At 43.4% G+C, this 24,296-nt stretch overlaps 1 protein-coding gene and 1 long non-coding RNA gene across 8 annotated transcripts in view; both read left to right on the top strand.

The window, feature by feature from the left end:
- The window catches only part of Mms19 (MMS19 nucleotide excision repair protein), a 57,681-nt gene that overhangs the window by 28,577 nt on the left and 4,808 nt on the right, over window positions 1-24,296 (top strand). For all 6 annotated transcript variants that reach the window (XM_077645824.1, XM_077645821.1, XM_077645822.1 and 3 more), the window contains 7 exons: window positions 71-278; window positions 5,788-5,879; window positions 5,962-6,081; window positions 10,216-10,435; window positions 10,501-10,555; window positions 13,128-13,433; window positions 14,561-14,635. In XM_077645824.1, the coding sequence (XP_077501950.1) occupies window positions 71-278; window positions 5,788-5,879; window positions 5,962-6,081; window positions 10,216-10,435; window positions 10,501-10,555; window positions 13,128-13,433; window positions 14,561-14,635 (1,076 nt within the window). The remainder of the gene's footprint in view (window positions 1-70; window positions 279-5,787; window positions 5,880-5,961; window positions 6,082-10,215; window positions 10,436-10,500; window positions 10,556-13,127; window positions 13,434-14,560; window positions 14,636-24,296) is intronic.
- On the top strand, window positions 792-4,424 carry LOC144112974 (uncharacterized). 2 transcript variants are annotated; one of them, XR_013310563.1, is made up of 2 exons: window positions 792-1,266; window positions 4,327-4,424. It is a non-coding gene; the product is annotated as an uncharacterized LOC144112974 (long non-coding RNA). The 2 variants fall into 2 exon arrangements; XR_013310562.1 differs by having other exon boundaries at window positions 4,344-4,414.

Raw genomic sequence — 24,296 nt, 5'->3', positions numbered from 1 at the left:
CAAACGGCTTTCGCCTTCCCGCAGTTAAGAGATATCTAAGTGCCTACAATGATTTTTTTCAATTCTGCAGCCACTCAGGAATTGAATCGACTGCTTGGCCAGCTGGCTGACCTGTTGTGCACTTTGGTGACTGGCAATGACCATGAGCTAGCTCTGCGAGCACAAGCAGCAGTTGTCGCTACCCTTCCAGTTAAGGGCTTCTTAACAGGTTCACAGCTGCAGATCTTAAAGGAGGTGTTGCTTCAAGTGGCAACAAGTGTGGATGCCCCTGCAGTAGGGTAAGGAGCAGCAGGCACTTTTTACTTCTGTGACAGCCGTAAAGGTCAAAACTTTATTGACAGCATCTAGCAATTGTGTATATTTTGCTGTTCACTACATTGTGTGCACTAGGCTATCATTTTATCTTCCTAAAATTAATTCTTTTTTATACTTCAAAGCTGCACCTGTACAAGGAGGTGTACTTTCTTTGTTTTTTTTATTATATACCAAATTTTTTATATGCAAGCTTCCATCATAGTGTGGTTGCCACAACTAGGGCCGGACCTGTGAGGTAGTGTTTAAAGGGATACTGAATAAATATCTGGAAATACTGAGAAATGCTAGATTGCTAGATTTTCAATTTTAAGATGCAATTACTCAAGATGCAATTACTCAGTGGATTTTTGAGCGAATAGCTGTATGTTGAACGTTTTGTGAGCGGCAGTCGGGCTGCAGTCAGTGTCACGGATTCCCGGAGTACACTCAGCCTGAGAGAATGGACTAGGCGGAAGGTGTACCCACACAGACGCACATTTAATACACCCTACGTGACACAAACCCTAGCACACAGAACTGACTAACAGAACTAACACAAAACATAAAAACTACCAATACACACGACCTGGGGACACCCAGTCTACTAGCGTTTGGCATTCGTGCTCACGGTTCGGTGCTGATGAAGCATTGCATGGGTCCAGTCAATGGCATCCAGGTAGCCGGCGTCGAGGTGGAGTTCGAAGTGCTCAGGCTGGCGTCGCTGGCGGCGTCGGCGGCGTTGTACGAGCTCCTGGTCCAAGTGCCCGTAAAGGTGATGCTGGTGATGTTGGCATTGTGGGCGCCACCCGGATGGGTGGAAACAGCGCTGGAGGCACCCCTGGCCATAGCAGGTGGTTGCGTCAGCCGTTGACTGCCCGGAACAGGCTCAGGAACGGCAGGAAGTCCACGGTGCGGCGCCATAGAACTCGAGATCACCGGAGCAGTAGCTGGCGTTGCTATCTTCTATCCGAGGTGCTCCTGACCGCTGGAACCTCTGCTTCTCTGTTCTTCCTCCCCCCACGTGTCACGCTATCCCTCGAGCTTTTATAACCTTGACGTTGGGACACATAATCCTTGTCGTCTTCGTCTTCTCTTCTCCACCAATCACCTCTTCCCACCTCACCGAATCCTTCTTCGTCTTCTTTTTTCTTGGTTAACACACGTCATGCTTATCGTCATCCTTGTCATCTTCTCCAAACTTCTTTAGTTCATACTTCTGTTTCAAACTTCCTATCGCATGTGACAGTCAGCAAGCGCCTGCCTACAAGCTGGCGGACATGACATCACGCTTACCGTCAGAAGTGCTGTAGTTATATATTTTAGTTTTGGCAGTGCACAGTTCAGGAATCCTCACCCACTTGTTCCTCTTGCTGGCGCGAGATGCCGCTACCGGTACCATCTCTGTGAAGTGTTGCTTTTTTGGTTCACCACTGCAGACGATGGAGATTTCCGATTAGGTAATTCTGACCGAATCAGGCAAGTAGTCACTCAGAGTATAAAACCACGAGATGCAGGCAGAGAATCTTGAAGCATAGGCACGAGGAAGCTGAATGAAATGAACTGCACAATGAAGCAAAAGTACCCCAAATGCGTTCACTTTCGTGTGGTCCGTGCTGGCCTGCGATGGGTAAGGCTGACGTCACATCCCGTATTGTGAGAGCTTTCACAGGCGGCCGCTAGGTGCGGAGGTTTGAAAAATATTAATATAACTACTTTCTGCTCATTTTTATTTCAAAAAGTGTTGTTTTGGTCACTGTCAGTGCCATAGCTGTCATTTGGACCAGAATACTCCGCGGCAGACTTTTCGTTCACTATCGCTTTAAAAGCAGGACACCATAGGCACTGAGCAACTGCAGTGGGTAGAGTTTGTCTTTGTGAGTCATAACTGAAGCTCCCAGCTAGGGATGACTTGTTTTTGTTTTTAGCAGTGCACGTATTGGAGGATAGCGCTACAGTGATCATTCATGTGACGGAGCAAAAGAAGGCTCATTGTGTATCTGTTCTTGCTGCATTAAGAGTGTCATACCATCTGTACATTCGGATGTCCCACAGTACTACTGAGTATAACCCCTTCAGGTGCCAGTTAAATCTGTTGAAAGGAAAAATCTTTTTTTTTTGCATAAATCGCAATCAGTAGACCAAATAGAACTGATGTGCAAAAAATTACGCAAAAATATTCATATTTGAGCATATTTTATTCGCGTCCACATATGTGGACACAGCGCCTCAAAGCTGCTACATGAATATAAACACTGCAACATTTGCTTGCCTTCTCTAACTGATCGCTAGACATGAATAAATGTGTAGCTATGAGGATGTACGCTTCAGATTATTATTCTTTCATTCATGACCTATGAAACAGATAAAAACAGATGTTCTGTGACGACAGGCAGATGAAAATTTGGCATTTCTGGTGTTGAACGTGGCTTTTAGATGTGCAGCCTTCATGTCGGCACCGTTGTGCAATCATGAGTTCAGAAGTTGGAGCCAATCGTTGCTTCCATCATAGGCAGTGCTTAAAGTCTGGCTCCATTGAAGGGGTTGTGAGTTGTCTGAGCACAGGTGGAGATCGAGAGAGAGAAAGCAGTTTGTGGCCTGTTTTACACATGGTTTTTACAAAGAGTCAAAATCATTTTTAAAGGTCATCGTTTGCTCGATTTACGTCAGAGACCTTAAACAAACGATTCCCACGCTTTGCCAGTGCGCTGACATTTTGTAGCCTTGGAGCTAAGCGGCCAGCTCTGAAGTGACTCATGGTGTGAAGGTACGGGTTCCCCTTTTTCAACCCCCTTGTGCAGCGTCCACTTGGTATTTTTCTCTGTCTTGAGTTTTATACAAAATGTTAACGATTCTTGCAAAAACCACTGCGAAATTTTCAAAACGATAGAGAAGAAATGTTCTGACCACCACTGAAAAGAAGCATAAAAAATGGTTTTTTGCTTCGGATTCATGCGGTGTACATTCTGTCATGGGGGGGGTCTCAGATCTCTTTTCAATATTGGTAGGGGGCTTAAAACCCTTCGAGACCCCTTGTGACTTTAAGCACTGATCATAGCGCGCTGTGTTTGTCGGCAGTGGCTTAGCGTAGTGGCGGTTCTTTGTGACCATCTGCGGGTCTTCATTTCCTCGGGCAGCCACGCTTCTTTGGAGGTGGTTCTCCATTGGCTGTTTTCATGAACAGTGCTTCAGCACAGGAGTCGTACAACGTTCTCCTTGTGGAAGCACAGTTTTCAACACCTATAAGCAATAAGCCCATTTTGTATCACACTTGCCCCAAAAAAACAGCACACAGTGGGCAGAAAATGCCACTGATATTTTCGGCATTAAGGCGCCATGTCCACATTTGTAGACGTGCCACTCTGAACGTCCACCCCTGTACTTTTTTTTCGTCTATGACAATGAAAGTTAGTGTGTCGTTCTACACAAAAGATAGCATGCAATAATAAAAGCTATTCACTCGTCCCGCCAAAAAAAAAAAAAAACGTCACGATGCCCATTTTTTCTAATATCTTACAAACGCATTTCACTGTAGCTGCTGGAACCACACACTTGACAGGGAGGGTCAAAATGGTAAGAGCGCAGAATTCAAAGGTGGAAATTCGCCTCGTGTACGAAAATATGAGCAGGCTTAGGTGTCGTCCACACATGTGAACACAGCGCCTGAAAGGGATAAAAAGGCCTTATGGTAAACTGAGTGGTTATGTCTTGTGGATGTTGTGGCTGCGGTGTTTGGCTGCTCAGCACAAGTTCATGGGCTCATTCCTAGTTGCAGCAGCTGCATATTGATTGAGGTGGAATGTACAAGTGCCTATGTACCACTCAGATTTTTAGTGTATGCTGAAGAAGCCCAAGGGGCTGAAATTTATCTTGAGTTCTCCACAGTGGTATGCTGCATATCCTGCAGTGTTTCTTTGGCATGTAAAAATCTATTAACTGTTAGTCTCTTCAGCTGTCGTGCAATTATTTTTATTCAAAGTATGTGGGCAAACACCCATTTCAGGTTTTTTTATTTTCTTGTGTAATGTAATGTAGCTGCTCACATCTGACAGTGGGCCATACCTCTGCCAGCATCAGGAAACAAGTGGTGCAGTATGAGTTCTGGACACTGAATCTATATCCCGTACAAGTATGAAGTGAGTAGGACGAGTAGGTATGACTAGACATGAATTAAAATGCAAATTCTTTGTGATATCATATCCCCTAGTGCTTTGTGAGAGGACTAGTGTGTAGAAAACAGGCTGTGACTTAGATTCGAATAAGTATAGCATACGAATTCAGTGTGCTTTCTTCATTATTTTGAATATGTAACCATGAAATTTCATTGCATTGCATATTATTGAAGCATCTGAGATTGCTGTGTTATAATTATTTGTCATTTTTGTGAGTTTTTAAACTTATTAATAATAATCCACTTAAATGGCCATTTTCATTATTATATGTTAAAAATGAGAGCTAATACAATGCCTCTGCAATCAGCTCTTGAGCCTGGCATATGACTTTGCAAAACACAGTGGGATTTTCTTTCCATGGCACATTGAGGTTTTTGTGGCTAATTGCAAAGCTCCAGTCTTAAACATAGGTTCTTTACATGATTCTCATTATTTAATGTCAGTAATTATGCTTTATTCTGAGTGTTTCTCATAAGTACCATATATACTCGTGTATAAGCTGTCCTCGTGTATAGCCCCCCCCCCCCCCCCCCCCCCCCACTTTCGGCCGCAAAAATTAGAAAAAAAAATTAAAACGTGTCAGAAACGTGCCTAGTCCAGCAAAGTGCTACAAGATGGCACCAAGTAGTTTCTCCCACATCGCATCCATTATCATCATCGTTGCGCAACACGGCGTTTCCGCAGCTTTCTGTTTCCGGTTTTCGCAGTGCCTTGCCCAGCGCCATTTGATCTTGCTATCCGCTGCTTCGTTCGGAAGTGTGTGGAGTGCTTGCAGAATCTGTTGTGTTGCGTGTCAGTGTTCGTTGTCAGTGGACACCATCTCAAAGAGTTTTATAATTGCGGGGCTGTCAAGCGCATGGACGGCACAGAGGACAATCAGCTTTGGGAGCACACCAGTGAGGCGAGCTCGTTCGACGGCGATTAGTGCGAAAGCGGCGATGAATGGTGAAATAAAATGTTCGTATCTGTCGCCACCTGTTTAATCATCTGACACAATAGCCGCAGTGGCACCACAGTGTGTTACTGTGTAGCTATAGGCCTGATCCGTGTATAATTGCACCTGAGAAAATTTTATGCATAAAAATGCGGCTTATACATGAGTATATGCAGTATCTTTTGTGTGTGTGTGTTTCAGTGGTGTTTTTGGTGTCTGTAATAATTGCATGCCTCCAAGATGTGAAAATCTTAAGCAGAAAAGTGGCATATGCAAGATGCTATAATTAAATGGGTAGCTGTTATTCAATCATTCTGAATAAATTAAGCGCTGATCTTTTTTTCTTTCTATGCTTTGTGAGGATTTTAACTGAAACGGCACCTTTTTCAGGGATGAACATATTTTGTTGCTGGCAGAAGCTGCAAGAACGAATTGCTTAGGACATGACCTGTGGCACATACTGAAGCAAGAAATTGCAAAAGGTACAAAGGAAGACTTTCATATCCATTGATAGTTACATTTTTTTAACGCACAGGTTTTTTATGCTACTTTTTGATGACCTAGGTTATTGCCCTGGGAAATCTGAAAGGATCTTGAGTATGGCGACTGCGTGTCCTGGCAGTGGAATATCTATGGCCATTGTGCTGCCATGTGTTGTGGCTAGCTTTGTGTGCGCAACTAAAGGTGAGTGTTTATCACAAAAAGTGTGGGGTCATTTATTGTGGGCATGGTAATTAACCAATATGTACCTAGCATCCTACATGTAGGAAACTGTTTTTTTGCGCAGTAACTCTAAAATATTATCTAAAAGCTGGCGACTGCTAGCATAGGCTCAAGAAGGTCTAAACTTATCCTGTACAAGTGTTGTGTTGTGTGCACTCAGAAAGATCCACCAGTCTGGACCAGTGTGGACAGCATTTTTGAAATTCGATCCCATCGACTACAGTGTAATTCTGCAAAAACAAAATTTTTGTGCATTGTCATCAGGAAACCACCACACGTGATGAGAAATGTGATTTTGAAGTGGTTGTCAAATATTTGAACCTTTATAACACGTAGCAGGTAGCAAATTTGCTTAGTATCCTGCATTATAGGATGGCTCAAAAGTCTGTGTTGAGAAAAATATTTCTGAATTTTGGAGTGAATTAAGCATTTTATATAAAAAAAATTTCATTTTTTTTTTTTTTTCAAATTTATAAAGTTTCGACATATATGGGTTATTGTGCTGTGCTATAGTGCATAAATATGTGGCACAAAGAGGGGAAGGCTAGTCAACTCACTGGGGAGCTGTCTTCAGCATGTGGCCATGTGAGCTTATAGTCCACAGTTGCATACACTTTTTTTCTGGAGTCTTTTTAACACCGCACTTTCATTGCGTAGTTGACAGGAGAAAAAAAGAAAGTTGTGGCTGCATTCTAGGTCCTTGTGCACTGTATTGCTTTATTTTTTCTTTTACATGATAATTAGGGGCAGAGATTCGCTTCCTTAGGCCATCTATGACACACTGCATGCCCTGGGTTGCCGGAAATAATTAGCAATAACTCGCACTGAAAAGGTTGATATGAGAAATTTTTATATTATTCGGCTCTCAAGACAATCGAAAATCTACAGCAAGTAAAATTTTTCTTGTTTGTAAAAAATATTAAAGCAGTCAGGTGTGAACTGCAATGTGTCCCAACAGCCTTCGCTCTTTTTTCCTGGACTTTGTACAGTAAACATTTGTGTGACGTTTTCTGCATGCTGTCATTCGGAGGCATTTGGTGATCAAAATGGTGCCATTGATGAGCCTCCAGGCTCATTTTGGATGGAGCTGCAGCTGGTTTTCTTTGCTCTTGTATCGGGGCCAACACAGCCACGGGAACAATCTTTTCGACAAGACAATTTTCTCTGGGTGCAGCACATTCTTTTTCAGTTGCTTTTGGTAGAATATATAGCTTATGTAGACAGCCAAATACATAGCATTGACGAATATTTCTTTGCACACTCTTGGATTTCTATGTCAGGCCTCAAGCTACATCTGAAGTACCAGGCTCACAGTCCGAGTAGTAATCCTTGCCTTGTGGATCAGGCCACACTCATTGCTTTCACTGTCATCTAAAAGTTTAGGTATTTGCAAGTCTGTATCCCCCTCACTGCCAAAAATTAGCGCATGGATTTTAGCGCCCCTGAAACTTCAGTCTCCTCACGACGCCATGGTCATGTTCAAAACAAGTGGCAAGGAAAGAATTTTTTTCCTGCAAAACATAATCAGAACTATTGAGCAGCTAGTGTCATCTGGCATGAAAACTGCTATCTAAAAACTAGCAGCCATGCATCTGGCGCCATTTGTTGATGCATATATAAAGCGAATATTTTAAAGCGAGGATGGTGAATTGCCGTCTTGAAATGGGCTAATTCATATGCAATCACATCCACCAAAGCTGGCAGTTGTTAAAAGTAAGGCAGCCACAAAGGAATAATGGTTTTTGGCTATACTAGTAGGAAGTAGTTCAAAGAAGATAAAAAAGTTGGCGGTGGTTTCGCTCTGGTTAAACCTGGAGTGACGCGATAGCTACAGCTGGCCGAGTGGAACTTGCTCAGTTGAATTGCAAAGTCAGTCTTTCGCTGCTCCGTTTCGCTGGGCATTCCTTCTTCATCTTCGTCCCACTTGACACGGCGCATGCGCACAGCTGTGGCAGCTCGGTTTCGCTGGTGCGCCGCGCCACCGGCAGCAGCAGCTGCTCCGCACCACGTGACAGCATGGCGGTGCTGCCACGCTGAAAACTCGAAATGCTACCGGAATGTATCTGTCGCTACAAAATACAATGCAGTGCTGTGTGGACAAACCTCACCTGCCGCAGTGGTGTATTAGTTTAGCGTAGAGTAAGAAGCCACATAGACCTGGTGGTACCTAGCATTAATTTGAAGTTTTGAGGTATTCGTGAAAGACTAACATAATAAGTACACATGAACACATGAACCTTGCCATACATCTGAAGCGAGAACCTTTCCACTTTTACTGGAACAGAGCAGAGCAGTCTAATTTGCGAGGGGAATGCTATAAATAGCATTTGGCTTGATATCACAAAAACGGCCCCACATCAACAACCCGGCAAAAAGCAGCCATGACCAAGGGTGCGCATGCAAATAAAGACAACGATAATAATGCCACAAGGGTTTGCTTTACAACCACTTTTATTTATTATCTATATCAGCAATGTTATTATAGCGTTTGGTGACTTTCGGTTAAAATTAAATTATATGCTGACGACTGCATTCTTTATTCTGGTACCTCTTCAACTCTTGATCAAGAGTAGTTAAACAAAGCATTTTAAATGTTCTGTGACTTGAGCAAGAAATGGCAGATGCCCATTAACTTCAAGAAAACAGCTGTCATGTTGTTTGTGAAGAACAAAACCATTTCAGTACACATATAACCATGTGTGTTGATTTCTTTGCTCTTTTTTTCTTGATATGTAGAATTGCAATGTAGTTGATTGCTCTAACTTGATTTATTTCTATATGTACTCATTCCTGTCATGTCTTGCTATGGGAAACAGCAGCATATGTAAATGAAAAAAACAAACAAAGAATCTGCTGGAGGTATGGGCTGGGCCAGCCAGCAGAGCATGCATATTCTCTTGAACCAGGCATGGGGCCCCACTTGCAAGTACTGTGCAGTATTTCAAATTATGTTGACTTCCTGCTGCCCTGGACAGCATTGTTGGCAGAGAACTAGATGATAGTGTGGCATTTGTAAACCACAAAGCTATTCTAGGGCTTTAGCATGTCAACAGCATCATTGGCAAAGCTCTGTGTCAATATTCAGTGGTAGTACATATTGACAGAGCATCTGATACCTAAACATTCACAACTGAAAAGGTTGTTAGTCTGTCCTTTGACATGTATTTTGGTCAACTTTAAACCTTTTTGCTTTGAGCACACGAAATCGCCCACCTTTAATTATTCTTAATTTTTTTATAAAAGGAAGTGAATGTTCTTCTGGTACTTTACTTTGCTGTCTTTTTTTCTCAAGCTGTAAGCATGAAATCTCTTTTTTTGAGCTAGTAACACTATATGCCATTGTTACTATGGTTATGCAACCTTGCTGTGACGTGTGGCAGTGCCTAAATGCTATGCAGTGTTGTGTCAGTGTTCGCTCACTTTTTTTAAGGTCATTCAACAAAGTGAAAATGTGTGCCGTCACAGGTGCTGCTTAAAGGGGCTCTGAAAGGGGCTCTATAAAGCTGTGGAATGCCGGGGGTGTCAAAGGACGCCGCTTCACAACTATCCTTCAGATATATATTTTTTTAAGCGCTCTATAGAAGCTGAGTTATCTGTATTCAAAGTTTGAATTTCAGCATCTTTGCACCTTTCCCTCTCCTCTCATCAATTTTTGCACGCTGGAAGGTCGGCACTCTGCCAGCCCCACCGGAGCTACGCCGCTTATTGGCCATGGCCATTGTAGCTGCCTGACGTCTGAAATAATCCATCCAATAGCCATCTGTGAACTGGTATACAAATTAGCAGTGCAACGGGGGAGGGTGCAAGCATTAAAAATTTGCCGGAATGGGAACTTTCGTGTGTTTGTTGGTTCTCTGCTGCGTGATCACAACACAATGCACTGATTAAGCGAGTTGATGTACTCTCCTTAGAGGGTGTTTCAGAGCCCCTTTATTAGTGTGCATGCAGCACTTCATTATTGCAGTGGGATCTAAATTGCTTCCAAGAATGTTCTGTGAAGCCTGCCATGAATCTCCTGTCACAAGCAGACATTTATGCACAGGTCTCTAGATCTTGGTGTTTTATTCATGAATTTTTATGCTTTTAATCTGCTAGATAACCAAACAGTCTACTGGAACCTACTGGCCAAATGCCTTGTAGGAATTACTTGCCAAGCAGAAAAGTACGGAATGAAGCTTTGCCATGTGTCACTGCTCAGAAAGGTTGTGTTTGCTTGGATGGATGCCATGAAACGTGGGCATGAAAATGAAAGCATTGAAACGTTTCATGAAGTATCAGTTCTAGTGCAGAAGCTCTCTGAAATTTCCAGCGGCAGGTGAGTTTGAATTTCTTCCCAAGTTTGCAGAATTGGTACTGAAACGGTTTTTTTTCTTGCTGCAGAGATATGAGAGACATTATTTCCCATGTTGAAGAATTTTGTGTGGACACATCTTTGGTTAGTAACATTTTGACTATAATTATAACATGCCGCCAATAATTTGCTCCAAGCTTAAGAAACTGACTGTTCAAAGGTTAAATGAAGCAGTACTTAATATGGGAAACAATATTTTGATGTAAAAAAAATTAGTATGATCCAAGACTGTTGCACTGCAGAGTTGAGTGCTTTGTGGATGACAGTGGCAGTATATTTTGCCATTATCCCCTTCAGGCACTGTGTGCATATAGTATGTGGATGTGACCTGAGTGGTATCATATCTCAGTGAGTCTGCAGGGCACAGTTTGCACAAATCTGAGTGCAGAATATGCACTGAAGTCTGAAACACTTGTATAGAAAGATATCGATTCAGGCGTATGAAATTAATTATGGAATCTGTTTTTAAATGAATAGCTCTCTGTACAGTTGACCCCGGATATAACTGCTGCAGAGGCTCAGTGGTTATGGTGCTTGGCTTCTGGCCTGAAAGATGCAAGTTCAGTTTCAGTGGCGGCAGTCGCATTTCGATGGAAGAGAAATGCTAGAGGCCTGTGTTCATCTCAGTGGACTTCAAACAACCCCAGGCGCTTGAAATCAACCGGAGCTCTCCACTATGGCATCCCTCATAGCAAAAAAAAAAAAATGCAGGCACACTTGTACAGCTTGGGTACAAGGGGGGTTTATATGTATGTCATGTGGTCCTTCACGTAAAGTGGTATCTTAAAACTGTATACTAATGAGTATGTGTGTAATTGAAGAGGTCCTAATTACCAAAGTAGTAACTAAGCGAGTAGCAATGTGTATGTTAGCACGTGGCACAGTGTTGCCGGCATGCAATGGCCGGCGGAAAACCCTGTGATATGATGTGCGCGCTGGCACAAAAGATGGCACGCAAGCAGTATAAAGTGTGCGTCATCTTCATTCAGTATCCATGTCTGTATTTGGAGAGCCCGCTGAAGGAAACCTTCGACACTATCGTGCCATAACTTTAAGGCAAAGCTTAAGTGTCCCGCTAATTTTTTTATTACAAAGCAGCAGGTTACTGATAATTATAATACTGCTACGAGGTGGCAGGCCGAAGAACAGGTAGACATGATGACAGATGAAAATATTATTTAATGGGTGTGGGCCTAGCGCGAGCGCTCCGTCCCGCGCAACTGCCCTCTTCTTCGTCTTCGTAAAAATACATTGTGGATAATGCATATTGTGTCTTGTGTACACTCAGGAGCAAATGTCTGGAGAACACATGTGCTGTGAAATAAAGAAGGCCGCCACCGTCTGGAAGACGTTGAAGTAACGAGCGTTAGCTGTTTGGTTTACTAGATGAAGAAAGTGAAGAAGAACGTACTGCTCATCTTGAGAAACGGAATGTAGTACCCTTTGAAACGGTGTGGATTGCCACCATGCTCGGCTACACATGCACGCACGCCGCCTAGCGGAACAATCACCGCCTAGCGCCATCTATCAGAGAAATTACGATGCACATCTACCCCTTGTCTAGTGGCACCCCCTCAAGATAAGTCCCAAACGGAATTTGCTTCGTTTGGGGGGGTCAAGGTGTGCTTAGAATTCGGCTTGCGGTGCGATATAGTAACGCTTCAGTTAGTAATTGCATGTATACATTGCTTACCTATTATTTAATTATGGTTTTATTTCTATACCAGAACCCATAGCATTTTATTTGCCAACCAAATTCGGTATACAACTGTCCCCGGATGGGTGCCCGTTGTTGTCGGAGTATATATAGCGGAACAAATGTATACATGTATAGCGGTCCGGTAACGGGACAGTTTTCCTACCCGTTTTAGGATATTTTTTGGTGGGGGGGAGAAAGGGATGAGAGGGCACTACCAATTTTTAATGGCTGCCAATTTGGAGTCAAGAAACCGAAACTATGCCGCCATTTCATCAACTGATGTCATGCTCACATAGTTCCACCTCTATCCACCATATTGGACCGTGACGTCATCATTGGCACGCGGCAGGTGGTTGTTTCTATAATGCTATTGTAGATGGCGCCACAAGTCTCAATGCGAGATGAGCTGTTTTTTAGTTGCAGCCACAGATGGCGCTTTGATCTCGGGGTGGTAGGATACCTCACGAAATCTCGAAACGTGGTGAGTAGTTGCTGCCACAGATGGCGCTGTGATCGAAGGCTGTAGCAGACCCCACGAAATCTTGAAACGTGACGAGTAAGAGCTAACGCTCTTAAAAATGAAATTTCCTCCAGTCATAGGCGCTCAGGATAGAATTCAGAGGTAGACTGTTAGTTGCCTCAGTAATGTAAATGCCTTTCATTTCCAGCCTACTTGCTTAGGCTAGTTTTTTTTTTTCCTATTCTAGAAATGAAAAAAAAAAAATTTAAAAATTTCAGCACCTTTGTGGTATTCAGATTTTGCATCCTGGAGCTGCCACTGTAGTTAACGTGTAGATGTAGTTACCTGTGAAATTATGTTCGTTTTGTAATTTCATGTGCTTTATCAGCAGTTCACAGTTTTTGGATGTTAAACTTTGTGTCCTTGAAATTGCAGTCTGAAAATAGTACGACTTAGCACCTTCCATCCGCAACCCCTCTTGTTCATATCAACTGCAGGCCACCAGCTCTCTCCTTTTGCTCAAGTGCATTGTGTGCCATGTGCGGCCGGAGCTGCTGAGTGCCAACCAGCGTCTTGTGGAGCTGCTGACTGGTGCCCACTGCCGGTGCCCCACACAGCTTGTGGCTCAGTGCTTGGCTGGCTACGTGAACAAGCTGCCAGACGCTGACCTAGAGAAGACCTTGGGCTGCATACAGCCAAGCCTTGAGCCTGACTGGACACTGCTCAAGACTGAGCTGCTTCTATGGGTGATCAAAGGACTTCTGCTTAGAGGCTACCCAAATTTGGCTCCGTATACTAAATTGGTGAGTTTGGCTTGCTTCAAAAATGTGCTTGTCTTATTCCATTGTTTCTCAAGCTTAGCTGTGCACACTCCTTGCAGGTTGGGCAAAGAAAGCCGCAATATCTTTACGTCATTTCAGTAAAGTGTTTTCACCATGTATAGTCTAACATTGCTATAACAGAATGGTCTATAACAAACTAATGGATGTGATGAAGGAATAGCCATTCCTCTCGGAATGGCTCTCATATATTTTATATCTAATTTTTCGAAGTAAAATTTTCCTACAACGGGATGTAACAGATTTGCAATGAACCCCAATGATCACTTTGTGCTGAGCATGTCAATTTCTAAAGGTACCCAACACTTCTGTACCGATTTGATATCGCTAATTGCAGTTTTCCCATTCTCCAACCTCCTCGCTACACATAATCCATTTGACTGCACTCTGCTTCTCCGGTTCCATGTGTAGTTTAGTTTCTATTTTCGCAGCACAGTTGCATGGTTAAAACCATTTGACAGTGCACTTGGCATGCTTGATGGTTGCAAGGTCCCGCCCATTTCAGAGGGCCAACCGATAGGAAACGACTTCCGTTCACCAGAAGGCGGCCATTATCAAAGCCTTCAGTCTCGTGTACGCATTCTTTATAAGGCACTCCTGTCATGTGGGGAAGTGTTGCGGCCCGCATGCTTGTGAGCTGTGTGGAAAAACCAACCAAAGCGGGTACTACTTGCGGGAAAATCGCCGTCGCGCGCCCAGCAGCTCGTATTGACTGCACTGTGAAGCCCATGTGGGCTGCAGAAGACACGAGCGCATGATGGCAAGGATGACATATTTGGTTGGTGTACGTATATTCGGCCATGTGGCGGGCGCTCTGTGCACGTTTTGAAAGGTCCCGCAACGTTCATCGGCAGCACACTAAACACCGGCGATGTTTTTCTTGGTATACACAGTGGCCAGTAAGCCCGTTGGCATGTGGCAGTTGCTACCAGTCACATGCTGCCATAACGAAGCAACAGCTATAATAAACAAATCGCAGTGTCATATGTTTCAGATATTTTTAGAATCTATTGAAATGAGGATTCATTCCGCACATATGCTCAATACATTGTGTATAGTGCTGTGATACAATGCTTTCCTTTGTCATTTAGCTGAAGGAACTACTGAAGGATGAAAAGCTGGGGAGGCATGCTGCCAAAGGCTTTCAGCAGATTTTGCAGCCATTGGTGAGTAATTATTTTTCTCTTGTGGAAGCGATACTACAAGACACCACAGTTACATCCCATTCCACACTCTGCCACACATGCAGTATGCACTCCCTTCAATGAAGAGGCTAGAAGAAGGCAAAGCATAAATATCTGAATACTGACTTTATTGATTTGCTGAAGACTTTCCTATTTTGGCAATATTTACAACTGTGAATGCAAGAGAGTAAAATTGGCGCTTTTATGTGGCACAAATGAAGAGGGTTCTCCCACAGCTTCCACCCTCACCGTTCGATGATGTCCCACATCTCAGTCATGGTAATACAGGACGTAACTACGTCCACCGCTATGGACAAGGGTGGCACTGATGAACACCCTCAATGTTAGGTTACACACTTCATAAATACCCCCGTAAGCAGAAGATTGGATAGCTGTCGATGCAGCTCAGTTGGAAGAGCACTGGATGTGAAATTAGGTTGTTGGGTCGAATCCCGCTGGCGGCATGTGGTTGTTTTTTCTTCTGCTTTCTAATCTTTTATCTTTAAGTGATAAAATAATTAGTAAGTACACAACTAATCTCCCATTGATCAGCGCCACAAAAAAAAAATAGAAACATTTTCCTATGCACCTTGGTGTCAGTGGCTGTTGGCTTCCTTCATAATCATGGATTTAGTATTAATTCAGATTCGCTCTGCAACTTGGCACATGGTAGGGTGAGAAACATTGCTCATGTTTCCAACAACTTGAAATGTGCCCGCAGTGTGATGATTAGTTACAGCGCTAGAGTTAGCGACTGACCACAATTGTGCGTACTCGGCATCAGCGGCAGGGATCTCAGTAGGCTATCCGCTGTTCTACTCGTAACACGGTAAGATGGCAGACATTCCGGGTCGAATGGACTGAACCCATCACTCAGCCGCCATCACTCAGCTGACGCTTTGGTGCACAGTTCTCTGCATCCATATTGTATCCCCTTTCATGACAAGCTCGGTCTACGGTTAGAACGAAGTCCACACAGCGAAGTGAACAACGTTATGTCTGCCATAACTGGCTGTTGAGCAGCCATCAAGGTAGCTTCGGTGCTACCTCTAGGTTCTGGAGGAAATCCTCGAGTTTCTCCTCCACTTCAGGAGCGATTTGAGTGGAAATTGGTTTCTGAAAAGCAAAACAGGGCTCGAGGGCTGCTAGGAGTATAGAAGTTTGAGTCGAGGAGTGTTTATGGATTCGGCAGTAAATTGTGCTCGTGATAGGTCAAAGCAAAATTTGCGATACATCTATTTCTTTTTATAGATGTGCTTTGTTGAAAAGCATCCGTTTATAGTTTAAACCACCTGTACAGATATTTCAATCTATTCGAAAATAACGTGTATTAGCATTCAAAACTATGTGAAAATATTCTATTCTGTTCGCAACCGATTTTTATTTGTATTCGCTTCACAACCAAAAATTTGATATTTGCACTCCTCTAGTTTCCTGCTTTACGGTGGCAAGGTGCCAGTCAATGCGCCTTTCCATTTGCCATATTGCATGAATGGCTGTAGAAAGCTTTCTGTAATTTCTGTTGCATTGAAAGCCACCCTCAGCAGCTGTCAGCTGACTGTGTACGGATGTGAACTAGTGATATTCATGGGATCTCAAAAGTTGTGATAGGAGAGGCATATCATGGCATGAGATAGTATCATGCATCCTGTGAACTGCCTGGCGCTTGAAACGGTACTACATCATTTTAACACGATAGCGTTAAGGCTCCCATTCTGTCGAAAATCTGGCATTGTCATCAGCGGCAGCGTCGTGAGAGAAAAATGGGATGGGGTAGGGTGGCTAGGTAGCAGGTGTGCCACCTACTAGGTAACGTGACCTTGTGATGTCATCACAACTCGCCCCCAGGATTGTCACCAAACTGCCTATTGTGGCAGGTGGCAGTAGCAGGGCGGGGGGGGGGCTTCAGCGGTTGGTACAGGATGGTGCTATAGCTGCACGCCAAGCACAGAGGAATTTTACTGGAAACGTATGGTACTCGCTTAATTCCGACATCTGTGATTTACATGCTCATAATTACTTATGTATGCCTCAGTATTGATCTCAAAGATACGTTTCTAAGAAACGTATCACTAGATGCGCCTTTATTCATGTTCAAACATTGAGCCGTCGTGGCGGAGTGGAAGCGTCCCTGTCTCAAAAGTCAAAGGCCCTGGTGCGATTCCCGGCTTGGACACCGGTTTTTTAGTAATTGAGTGTGCGCGCCCTCTGATTTTTACGCAGCCCCCAAGTATTACTTGCACCTGTTGCGTGGCACATGCGCAGTAGAGGGCTGTGCCAGCGAAATCGGCTTTACATGGCATAGTGAAGCTATCACTTCAAAAGCTGACAGGAAGGTCACCAGTTTCTCGGTGGCATCTGCGCGCGAGCAAGCGGTGTGGACAGGAAGCTTCCAACCGCGCGCAACGCTCGCTGACAGCGATCCGCTCCCGTGATATGCTTCCGCGGGGTACCACTGCGTACGTGCTGATTGGTCCCGACGCGGCAGGTGCGCACGCAGCTGGTGGGCACATGGTGCCATCTGGCGCCCTTGGGGTGTTCTGTGCACGCTCAGTGGCACTTCACGAAAGCGGTCATGGTAGCGGATCGCGCTATGCTATAGCTCCCTGTTGATGCTATCCGGAATACGCGAAACCCTCGAAGGACCGCGTGGTGGACTTTGAGCAGAGATGCCTGTGATTAGGAACATGGCATTACATTTAAATTAGGTGACCGTTTTTTCCTATTGTGGCTACAAGATATAACAAATAATTTTTAAATTATCCTATGAATTTGCCATTTAGCTGAAAACTTACATATTTGAAATCAGCTAAAAAAAATTGGATATGACTGCTGTTTCATCAAGATTCAGCCAAAAATAAGAAAGTTAATGCAGTCTGGAAAAGTACCTGAGCTGAAGCAAGGTGTCAGCGCAGCCAGCAGGTGTGGAAAAAGGGCCATGTGTGTGAAAATTCAGTCAAATTACATGCTTGGGGCTTGTTAGCCATTTCCAAGTGCAAATGTGTTAATACTTTTCACCTTGATTTGATTTATTGTTTTTCGTACATAATAAGTACACATGAACCTTGCCATACATCTGAAGCGAGAACCTTTCCACTTTTACTGGAACAGAACAGAGCAGTCTAATTTGCGAGGGGAATCAGCTAAAAAAAATTGGATATGACTGCTGTTTCATCAAGATTCAGCCAAAAATAAGAAAGTTAATGCAGTCTGGAAAAGTACCTGAGCTGAAGCAAGGTGTCAGCGCAGCCAGCAGGTGTGGAAAAAGGGCCATGTGGGTGAAAATTCAGTCAAATTACATGCTTGGGGCTTGTTAGCCATTTCCAAGTGCAAATGTGTTAATACTTTTCACCTTGATTTGATTTATTGTTTTTCGTACATAATAAGTACACATGAACCTTGCCATACATCTGAAGCGAGAACCTTTCCACTTTTACTGGAACAGAACAGAGCAGTCTAATTTGCGAGGGGAATCAGCTAAAAAAAATTGGATATGACTGCTGTTTCATCAAGATTCAGCCAAAAATAAGAAAGTTAATGCAGTCTGGAAAAGTACCTGAGCTGAAGCAAGGTGTCAGCGCAGCCAGCAGGTGTGGAAAAAGGGCCATGTGGGTGAAAATTCAGTCAAATTACATGCTTGGGGCTTGTTAGCCATTTCCAAGTGCAAATGTGTTAATACTTTCACCTTGATTTGATTTATTGTTTTTCGTACATAATAAGTACACATGAACCTTGCCATACATCTGAAGCGAGAACCTTTCCACTTTTACTGGAACAGAACAGAGCAGTCTAATTTGCGAGGGGAATCAGCTAAAAAAAATTGGATGTGACTGCTGTTTCATCAAGATTCAGCCAAAAATAAGAAAGTTAATGCAGTCTGGAAAAGTACCTGAGCTGAAGCAAGGTGTCAGCGCAGCCAGCAGGTGTGGAAAAAGGGCCATGTGGGTGAAAATTCAGTCAAATTAAATGCTTGGGGCTTGTTAGCCATTTCCAAGTGCAAATGTGTTAATACTTTTCACCTTGATTTGATTTATTGTTTTTCGTTTTGACAGTATACAGACTGCAAATCGAGGGAGATCAAGCTAAAGGAGTCTAGAAATGTCTGACAGAGGCCTGCCCTCCCCATGTAAAATAAAACAAAGTGGCACATGGCAATGGTACAAAATTTCCATTAGTAACACAAAGTACAATATAGCTGACATAGTGACTGCAAAACGATGAGATCAGTCGTGCATGATGCTAAGCACAACACAACTAACCTGGTTAAGTCGAGAATGCACCACAATTATCTACGCAGAAATATTCGTGAACAGTTTTGCTATATCTGGCCTCGGACATATTTCGTAGCGACAGTTCAGTTAAGTAAGGGTAGGTGTTTAATGTATGGGGAATCACGTGCGTTAGTTTTTGGAACCCGTAGTTTGTACGAGATTTGGATGCATGGTATTGAGTGTACCTAAAACTGTGTGCTGTTTGGGCAATTAAAAATATGTGGTTATATGGTCCATCACAAAAAATAACAGTATTTTTGAAATCTGCTCAAAATACTGCATAAGCATCCTAAGTTTTAGTAATTTCGGTTGGAAAGCAAGGAAAATGGTTTTAAGGAAAGAGTGTTAAGAAAGTTGCATGCTAGAAGTAAGTGATCCAACTCTAATGCAAACTGGTAAGAGCGGTCTTCACTTACTGTTTAGCAATGTCGTCCTTGCTCTGCTTGTGCAGTTTAATACTATACGTCAAAATTTCAAGCCTGGTTGCACATAAAATATCCTTCAGTGTTTTACCCATTCCCTGTTGTTGAAAACAGCATTGATACAAATGGATAGCTTACACAATCTGCAAACAGTGAGCTTGTAGCAACTGCTGCGCATTTGCAAAACCTTGCAATCGGCCTTTTTTTCCTGCACAATGTGGATTCCTTTTTCAAGGCAGTGCAGCACTGAGACCTCTGCTAGGTTGCATATACACCTCCTTTATACATGCCTGCAGCTAGGCAACTTACCAGCACTGCTGTCTATTATTTCTCCATAAGGACAGTCCACACAGCCAAAGAACCTAACTGTAAGCATTCTGCAAAGTGTCCATTCCAAGGAATGCACATGTCTGTCAATAAAGTTTATCTACTGAATATCGCAATGTGCGATATGGTCAGCAGCGTACATGAAGTGCTGCAGGCCTGCGTTACTTGCACTTCACTTCACTTTATTCACCTTAAAGACCCCCTTCGGGGGGGCATTACATAAGGGGTGGGTTATATATTCATCAACAAGTACAAGTCATTGTCTTGAAGTAAGTGCTTACAGCATCTGAAAGTACAGTCGGATGCGTGATGGCAGCGATATCGTGGTGTCATTACTGAAGAAATGACTATCCCAAAAACAGGGGCCATACATGCTGTGTTTCATGCTACCATGATTGGCATGCACAGAATGGAGGGTTCAGTGCCGCGGTGCGGTCCATTTGCGTGGCGGTGTTAATAATCCTCATACATGGCCCTAGAGATTAGACGACGTGGCAGGGCCCAGGTAGATTCAGCAAACCTGGCCTTTAAGCCTGACCTCGGAGGCCATGTCTCATCCGTCTCATGTACTGAGATGTGATGCTAGTTTATTCTCTTCTGTTATCAACAGCAAAAGGTACTTCTTTTATGCGCATAACTTGATAATGATAAAGTTAATACACTGACTTCGTGTTGTGACCCCCTAATGGAGATCAGAGTTCCATCCTTTAACAGATACAGCTACAACTGGAAAAGCGGCGCTTCACTGTTGCACACAATTGCTCATTGAATATTCCCACAAGTAGCAAATATTAGAGAGAGAGAGAGCTCTTTAATGAAAAACAGATTTTAGCGGGCGTGAATAATCGCTAACATGCTACTCTGCATAGGGGAGAGAATTGGGGCGGGGGAGTAAAGATGGAAGAAGGGTGCTAGAAAAGTGTGCGGTGATTGAAATGAGTTGTAAAGCACTAGTTCACTGCATGATGGCTTCTTTGAATGAGACCGAAGTCAGGTTCTGTGCATGTACAGCAGGGTGATCAAGTGTTCGGGCAATTTAGGGTTTGTCTAAAACACCAGTAGCGCCTAAATAGGCAAATAAGAATATCATTGCACGTCGCTGCTGCCTGTAGCAGCCTAAAGGACCTAATATAGAGTCCACTTTGAGTGGCCCTTGCGTGATGGACTGCATGCATTGTTCATAGTGTGCACGTTCATTGGCCTAGCTGGACACTGTTCTCTCACTATTCAATTCACATTTGATTCTGTTTTTAGCTAAACTATTCATATTCGATTCAGTAGCAAAGCTACACTATTCATATTCGATTGGGTACAAAAAGTACTATCCACACACCTCTTACTATAGCCCAAAACAAGTCCTTTGGTCAGATGTTCAGCAATGCTTCATATTGGTACAGGTCGCAGCACTGTTTCTGCATGTTGCCAATTTGTCATTTGGTAATCATCGTTACCAAATTTGGTAATGATGCCCATTTGATAATCACCATCAGTCATCATTAGTGGTGTTTTTCTGTAGCGCTGGTGCCTGCACGGGTCATCTGTTGACACGGTGGTCATATCAGGTTACAAGTGAAATTACAGCACTACTCATTTTACCAGCTTGGCAAACACACAATTTCTACAATTCTTCGTATTCATATTTCATATTCACACTATCAGTCAGGTGATAGAGAAATGCGCAGAATATAACCAGCCTCTATATATAACCTTCATTGATTACGAAAAAACATTAGGCTCAGTGGAAACCTCAGCTGTCATACAGGCGTTGCGGAATCAGGGTGTAAAAGAGCCTTATGTGAAAATACTGGAAGATATCTATTCTTTATTCAATAATTACCCTGCATTGCCCGAAGGCGTTACAGCAGGGGGGTTACAAATTTGCAAAAAAGACATCTTCATTTACAGAGCACACTTGCACTTCCGATAAGCGATTCCACTGTTGCAGTCTTGACAAAAAATGAATTGGCAAGCAAGTTTGTCCTGGCGCGGTACTCTTGAATTTTGCAAGAATTATCATGTAGTTTTGAAACGTAAAAGGGCTGTTTAAAATAAATTTCCCGATTTATGCTGGTTTTATTGTGAAATATTGAGTAGAATAGCAACTGCACAGCTACCATAGTCCTCCATAAAGTCGGCAATAGAGAAGAGCGTCAGGTAAGGAGATACTATCTCGCCAATGCTATTCATCGCCTGTTTACAGGAGGTATTCTGAGGCCTGAATTGAGAACAGTTGGGGATAAGAGTTAATGGAGAATAGCTAAATAATCTGCGAATCACTGATGACATTGCCTTGCTGAGTCAGTCACGAGATGAATTGCAAAGCATCAATGATTTAGACAGGCAGAGCAAAACGGTGGGTTTAAAAATGAACATGCAGAAAACCAAAGTAATGTTCAACAGTCTACCAAGGGAACAGCAATTCACAAATGGCAGTGAGGTGCTGGAAGTGGTAAAGGAATTTGTCTACTTAGAGCAGGTAGTGACAGCTGATCCGGATCATGAGAAGGAAATAACTAGAAAGATAAGAATGGGGTGGTGCACATTTGGCAGGTTCTCTCAGATCATGAATAGCAGTTTACCAATATTCAAGAGAATAGTATACAACAGCTGTATCTTGCTGGTACTCACCTACGGGGCAGAAACGTGGAGGCTAATGAAAAGGGTTCAGCTTAAGTTAAGGGCAACGCAGCGAGCCGTGGAAAGAAAAATTATAGGTGTAATGTTAAGAGACCGGAAACGGGCAGAGTGGGTGAGGGAACAAACGTAGGTTAATGACATCCTAGTCGAAATCAAGAGGAAGAAATGGGCTTGGGCAGGGCATGTGATACGAAGGCACGACAACCGCTGGTCCTTAAGGGTAACGGAGTGGATTCCAAGAGAAGGCAAGTGTAGCAGCGACCAGCAGAAGGTTAGGTGGGCGGGTGAGATTAAGAAGTTTGCAGGCATAGGGTGGGTGCAGCTGACAAAGGACTGGGTTAATTGGAGAGATATGGGAGAGGATTTTGCCCTGCAGTGAGTGTAGTCAGGCTGATGATGATGATGACAAAATTCGGTTTAGTTTCATAACAAATTCATCAAAGTGGAATAGCATACGAAAATGATTTGTTGTGGAAAGAATTGTTGTACAGTATTAACTGTGTAGTGCTAAGGGCAATGTAATGATCTTTGTCAGCAGTGGCCTCTACTCTGTTTACCAATTTTGGAGAGTACAAAATCTAAGCATTGACTGATAAAACAGTATGAAGCTGGAATGAGCTGACCAATTGCTGTCCGAAGTGTGGAATGAGCTGACCAATTGCTGTCAGCTCATTCCACACTTCGGACAGTGCTGTCAGCTCATTCCACGCTCCGGCATATTTTTGATGCGGATAGCATTTTTGCATTATCTATGTTTGCATTCGGAATGGAATGCATCAGGAATATTGTTCTGTCAGCTTGGCCCCATAATGGATTTTTTTTATATCGAGGAGCTGCTTAAGGGGCATCATCTGGGATAGCTGTCAGTGTAATCACTTGCTTCGTGAGAAGAAGGCAGGAAGCCACTTGCATTTACTTTCAGTATGAGCAATAATGGACTTTTTAGAGCAAAAGCACTTCTAGCTGACTCCTCGGGTTTCAGCGGTGTCTGTGTGTGTGAAGCCCGGTCGAGTGAAATTGAGGAATAACTCCAGCACCGCCAACAAGTAAATGGAGAACGGTAGCGTGTGAGATGTGCTGCAGAAACTGACAGAAAACCAGCAGTGGACACCTCAATCATGATGCGAGTAGGCTGTGGTGTCCACCTACACATTGAGACAGTTATGCCCCTTTCCTTGCCTCAAAACCAGTGGTTTATACTTTGTTGATTTTGAGGAAAGGAAAGGAATATAACTGGCTTCGTGGGTCAGTGGACTCCTCAATCGCGTTTTGAGGTATCCACCTGCGAAAAACCGTGCTTTTGCACAATATTTCATGCTTAGCATTGCTAAACCGTCGACCATTTTTTTTTATGGTGAAGAGCTGTTTGAGAGACGTCATCTGGGATAACTGTCAGTTTAATCAATCGCTTCATGAGAAGGAGGGAAGCCACTTGCATTTACTATCAGTATGGCCCTATAATCAAATAAGAATATCATTGCGCGTCGCTGCTGTGTGTAGCAGCCTAAAGGACCTAACATAGTCCACTTTGAGTGGCACTTGGGGATTAGTATGATTTGCGATGAATCATCTGAGATAACTGTCAGTGTAATCAATTGCTCAGTATGAAGAAGAAGCTGGGAAGCTACTTGCATTTACTTTCAGTAGACACGTAGGTCGTCCAACGCAAAAACCCAAGCACAGCCACCGTAAAAACCAAGTTTAGGTACCTATGATAACTCCTCGCTGAATTAACCATGTGAAGCCGTAGCTTAACCGGCCTTTTTTCGTTGCACTAGCATGCTTGGTTGACACAACGCTACTTTAGTCATGGCACAAGATAGCCTGAGATGCTTGTGCGCCATTAAACCCAACACAACTACTACTACTTTAGTCAGCACTCACGTTGTCTCTTCTGCTTGCACACAGACTGCATTCCAAATGAAGTGACATGGTCAAGTGCTGAACACCATTGAGAAAGGGCAAGGCAAGGAGCAGGCAGTCCTG

This window comes from Amblyomma americanum, chromosome 1, assembly GCF_052857255.1.
Source record: "Amblyomma americanum isolate KBUSLIRL-KWMA chromosome 1, ASM5285725v1, whole genome shotgun sequence".
In the NCBI taxonomy this organism is placed as follows: Eukaryota; Metazoa; Arthropoda; class Arachnida; order Ixodida; family Ixodidae; genus Amblyomma; species Amblyomma americanum.
Note: the sequence above shows the minus strand (reverse complement) of the source record. Positions and strands in the feature narration are given on the sequence as shown.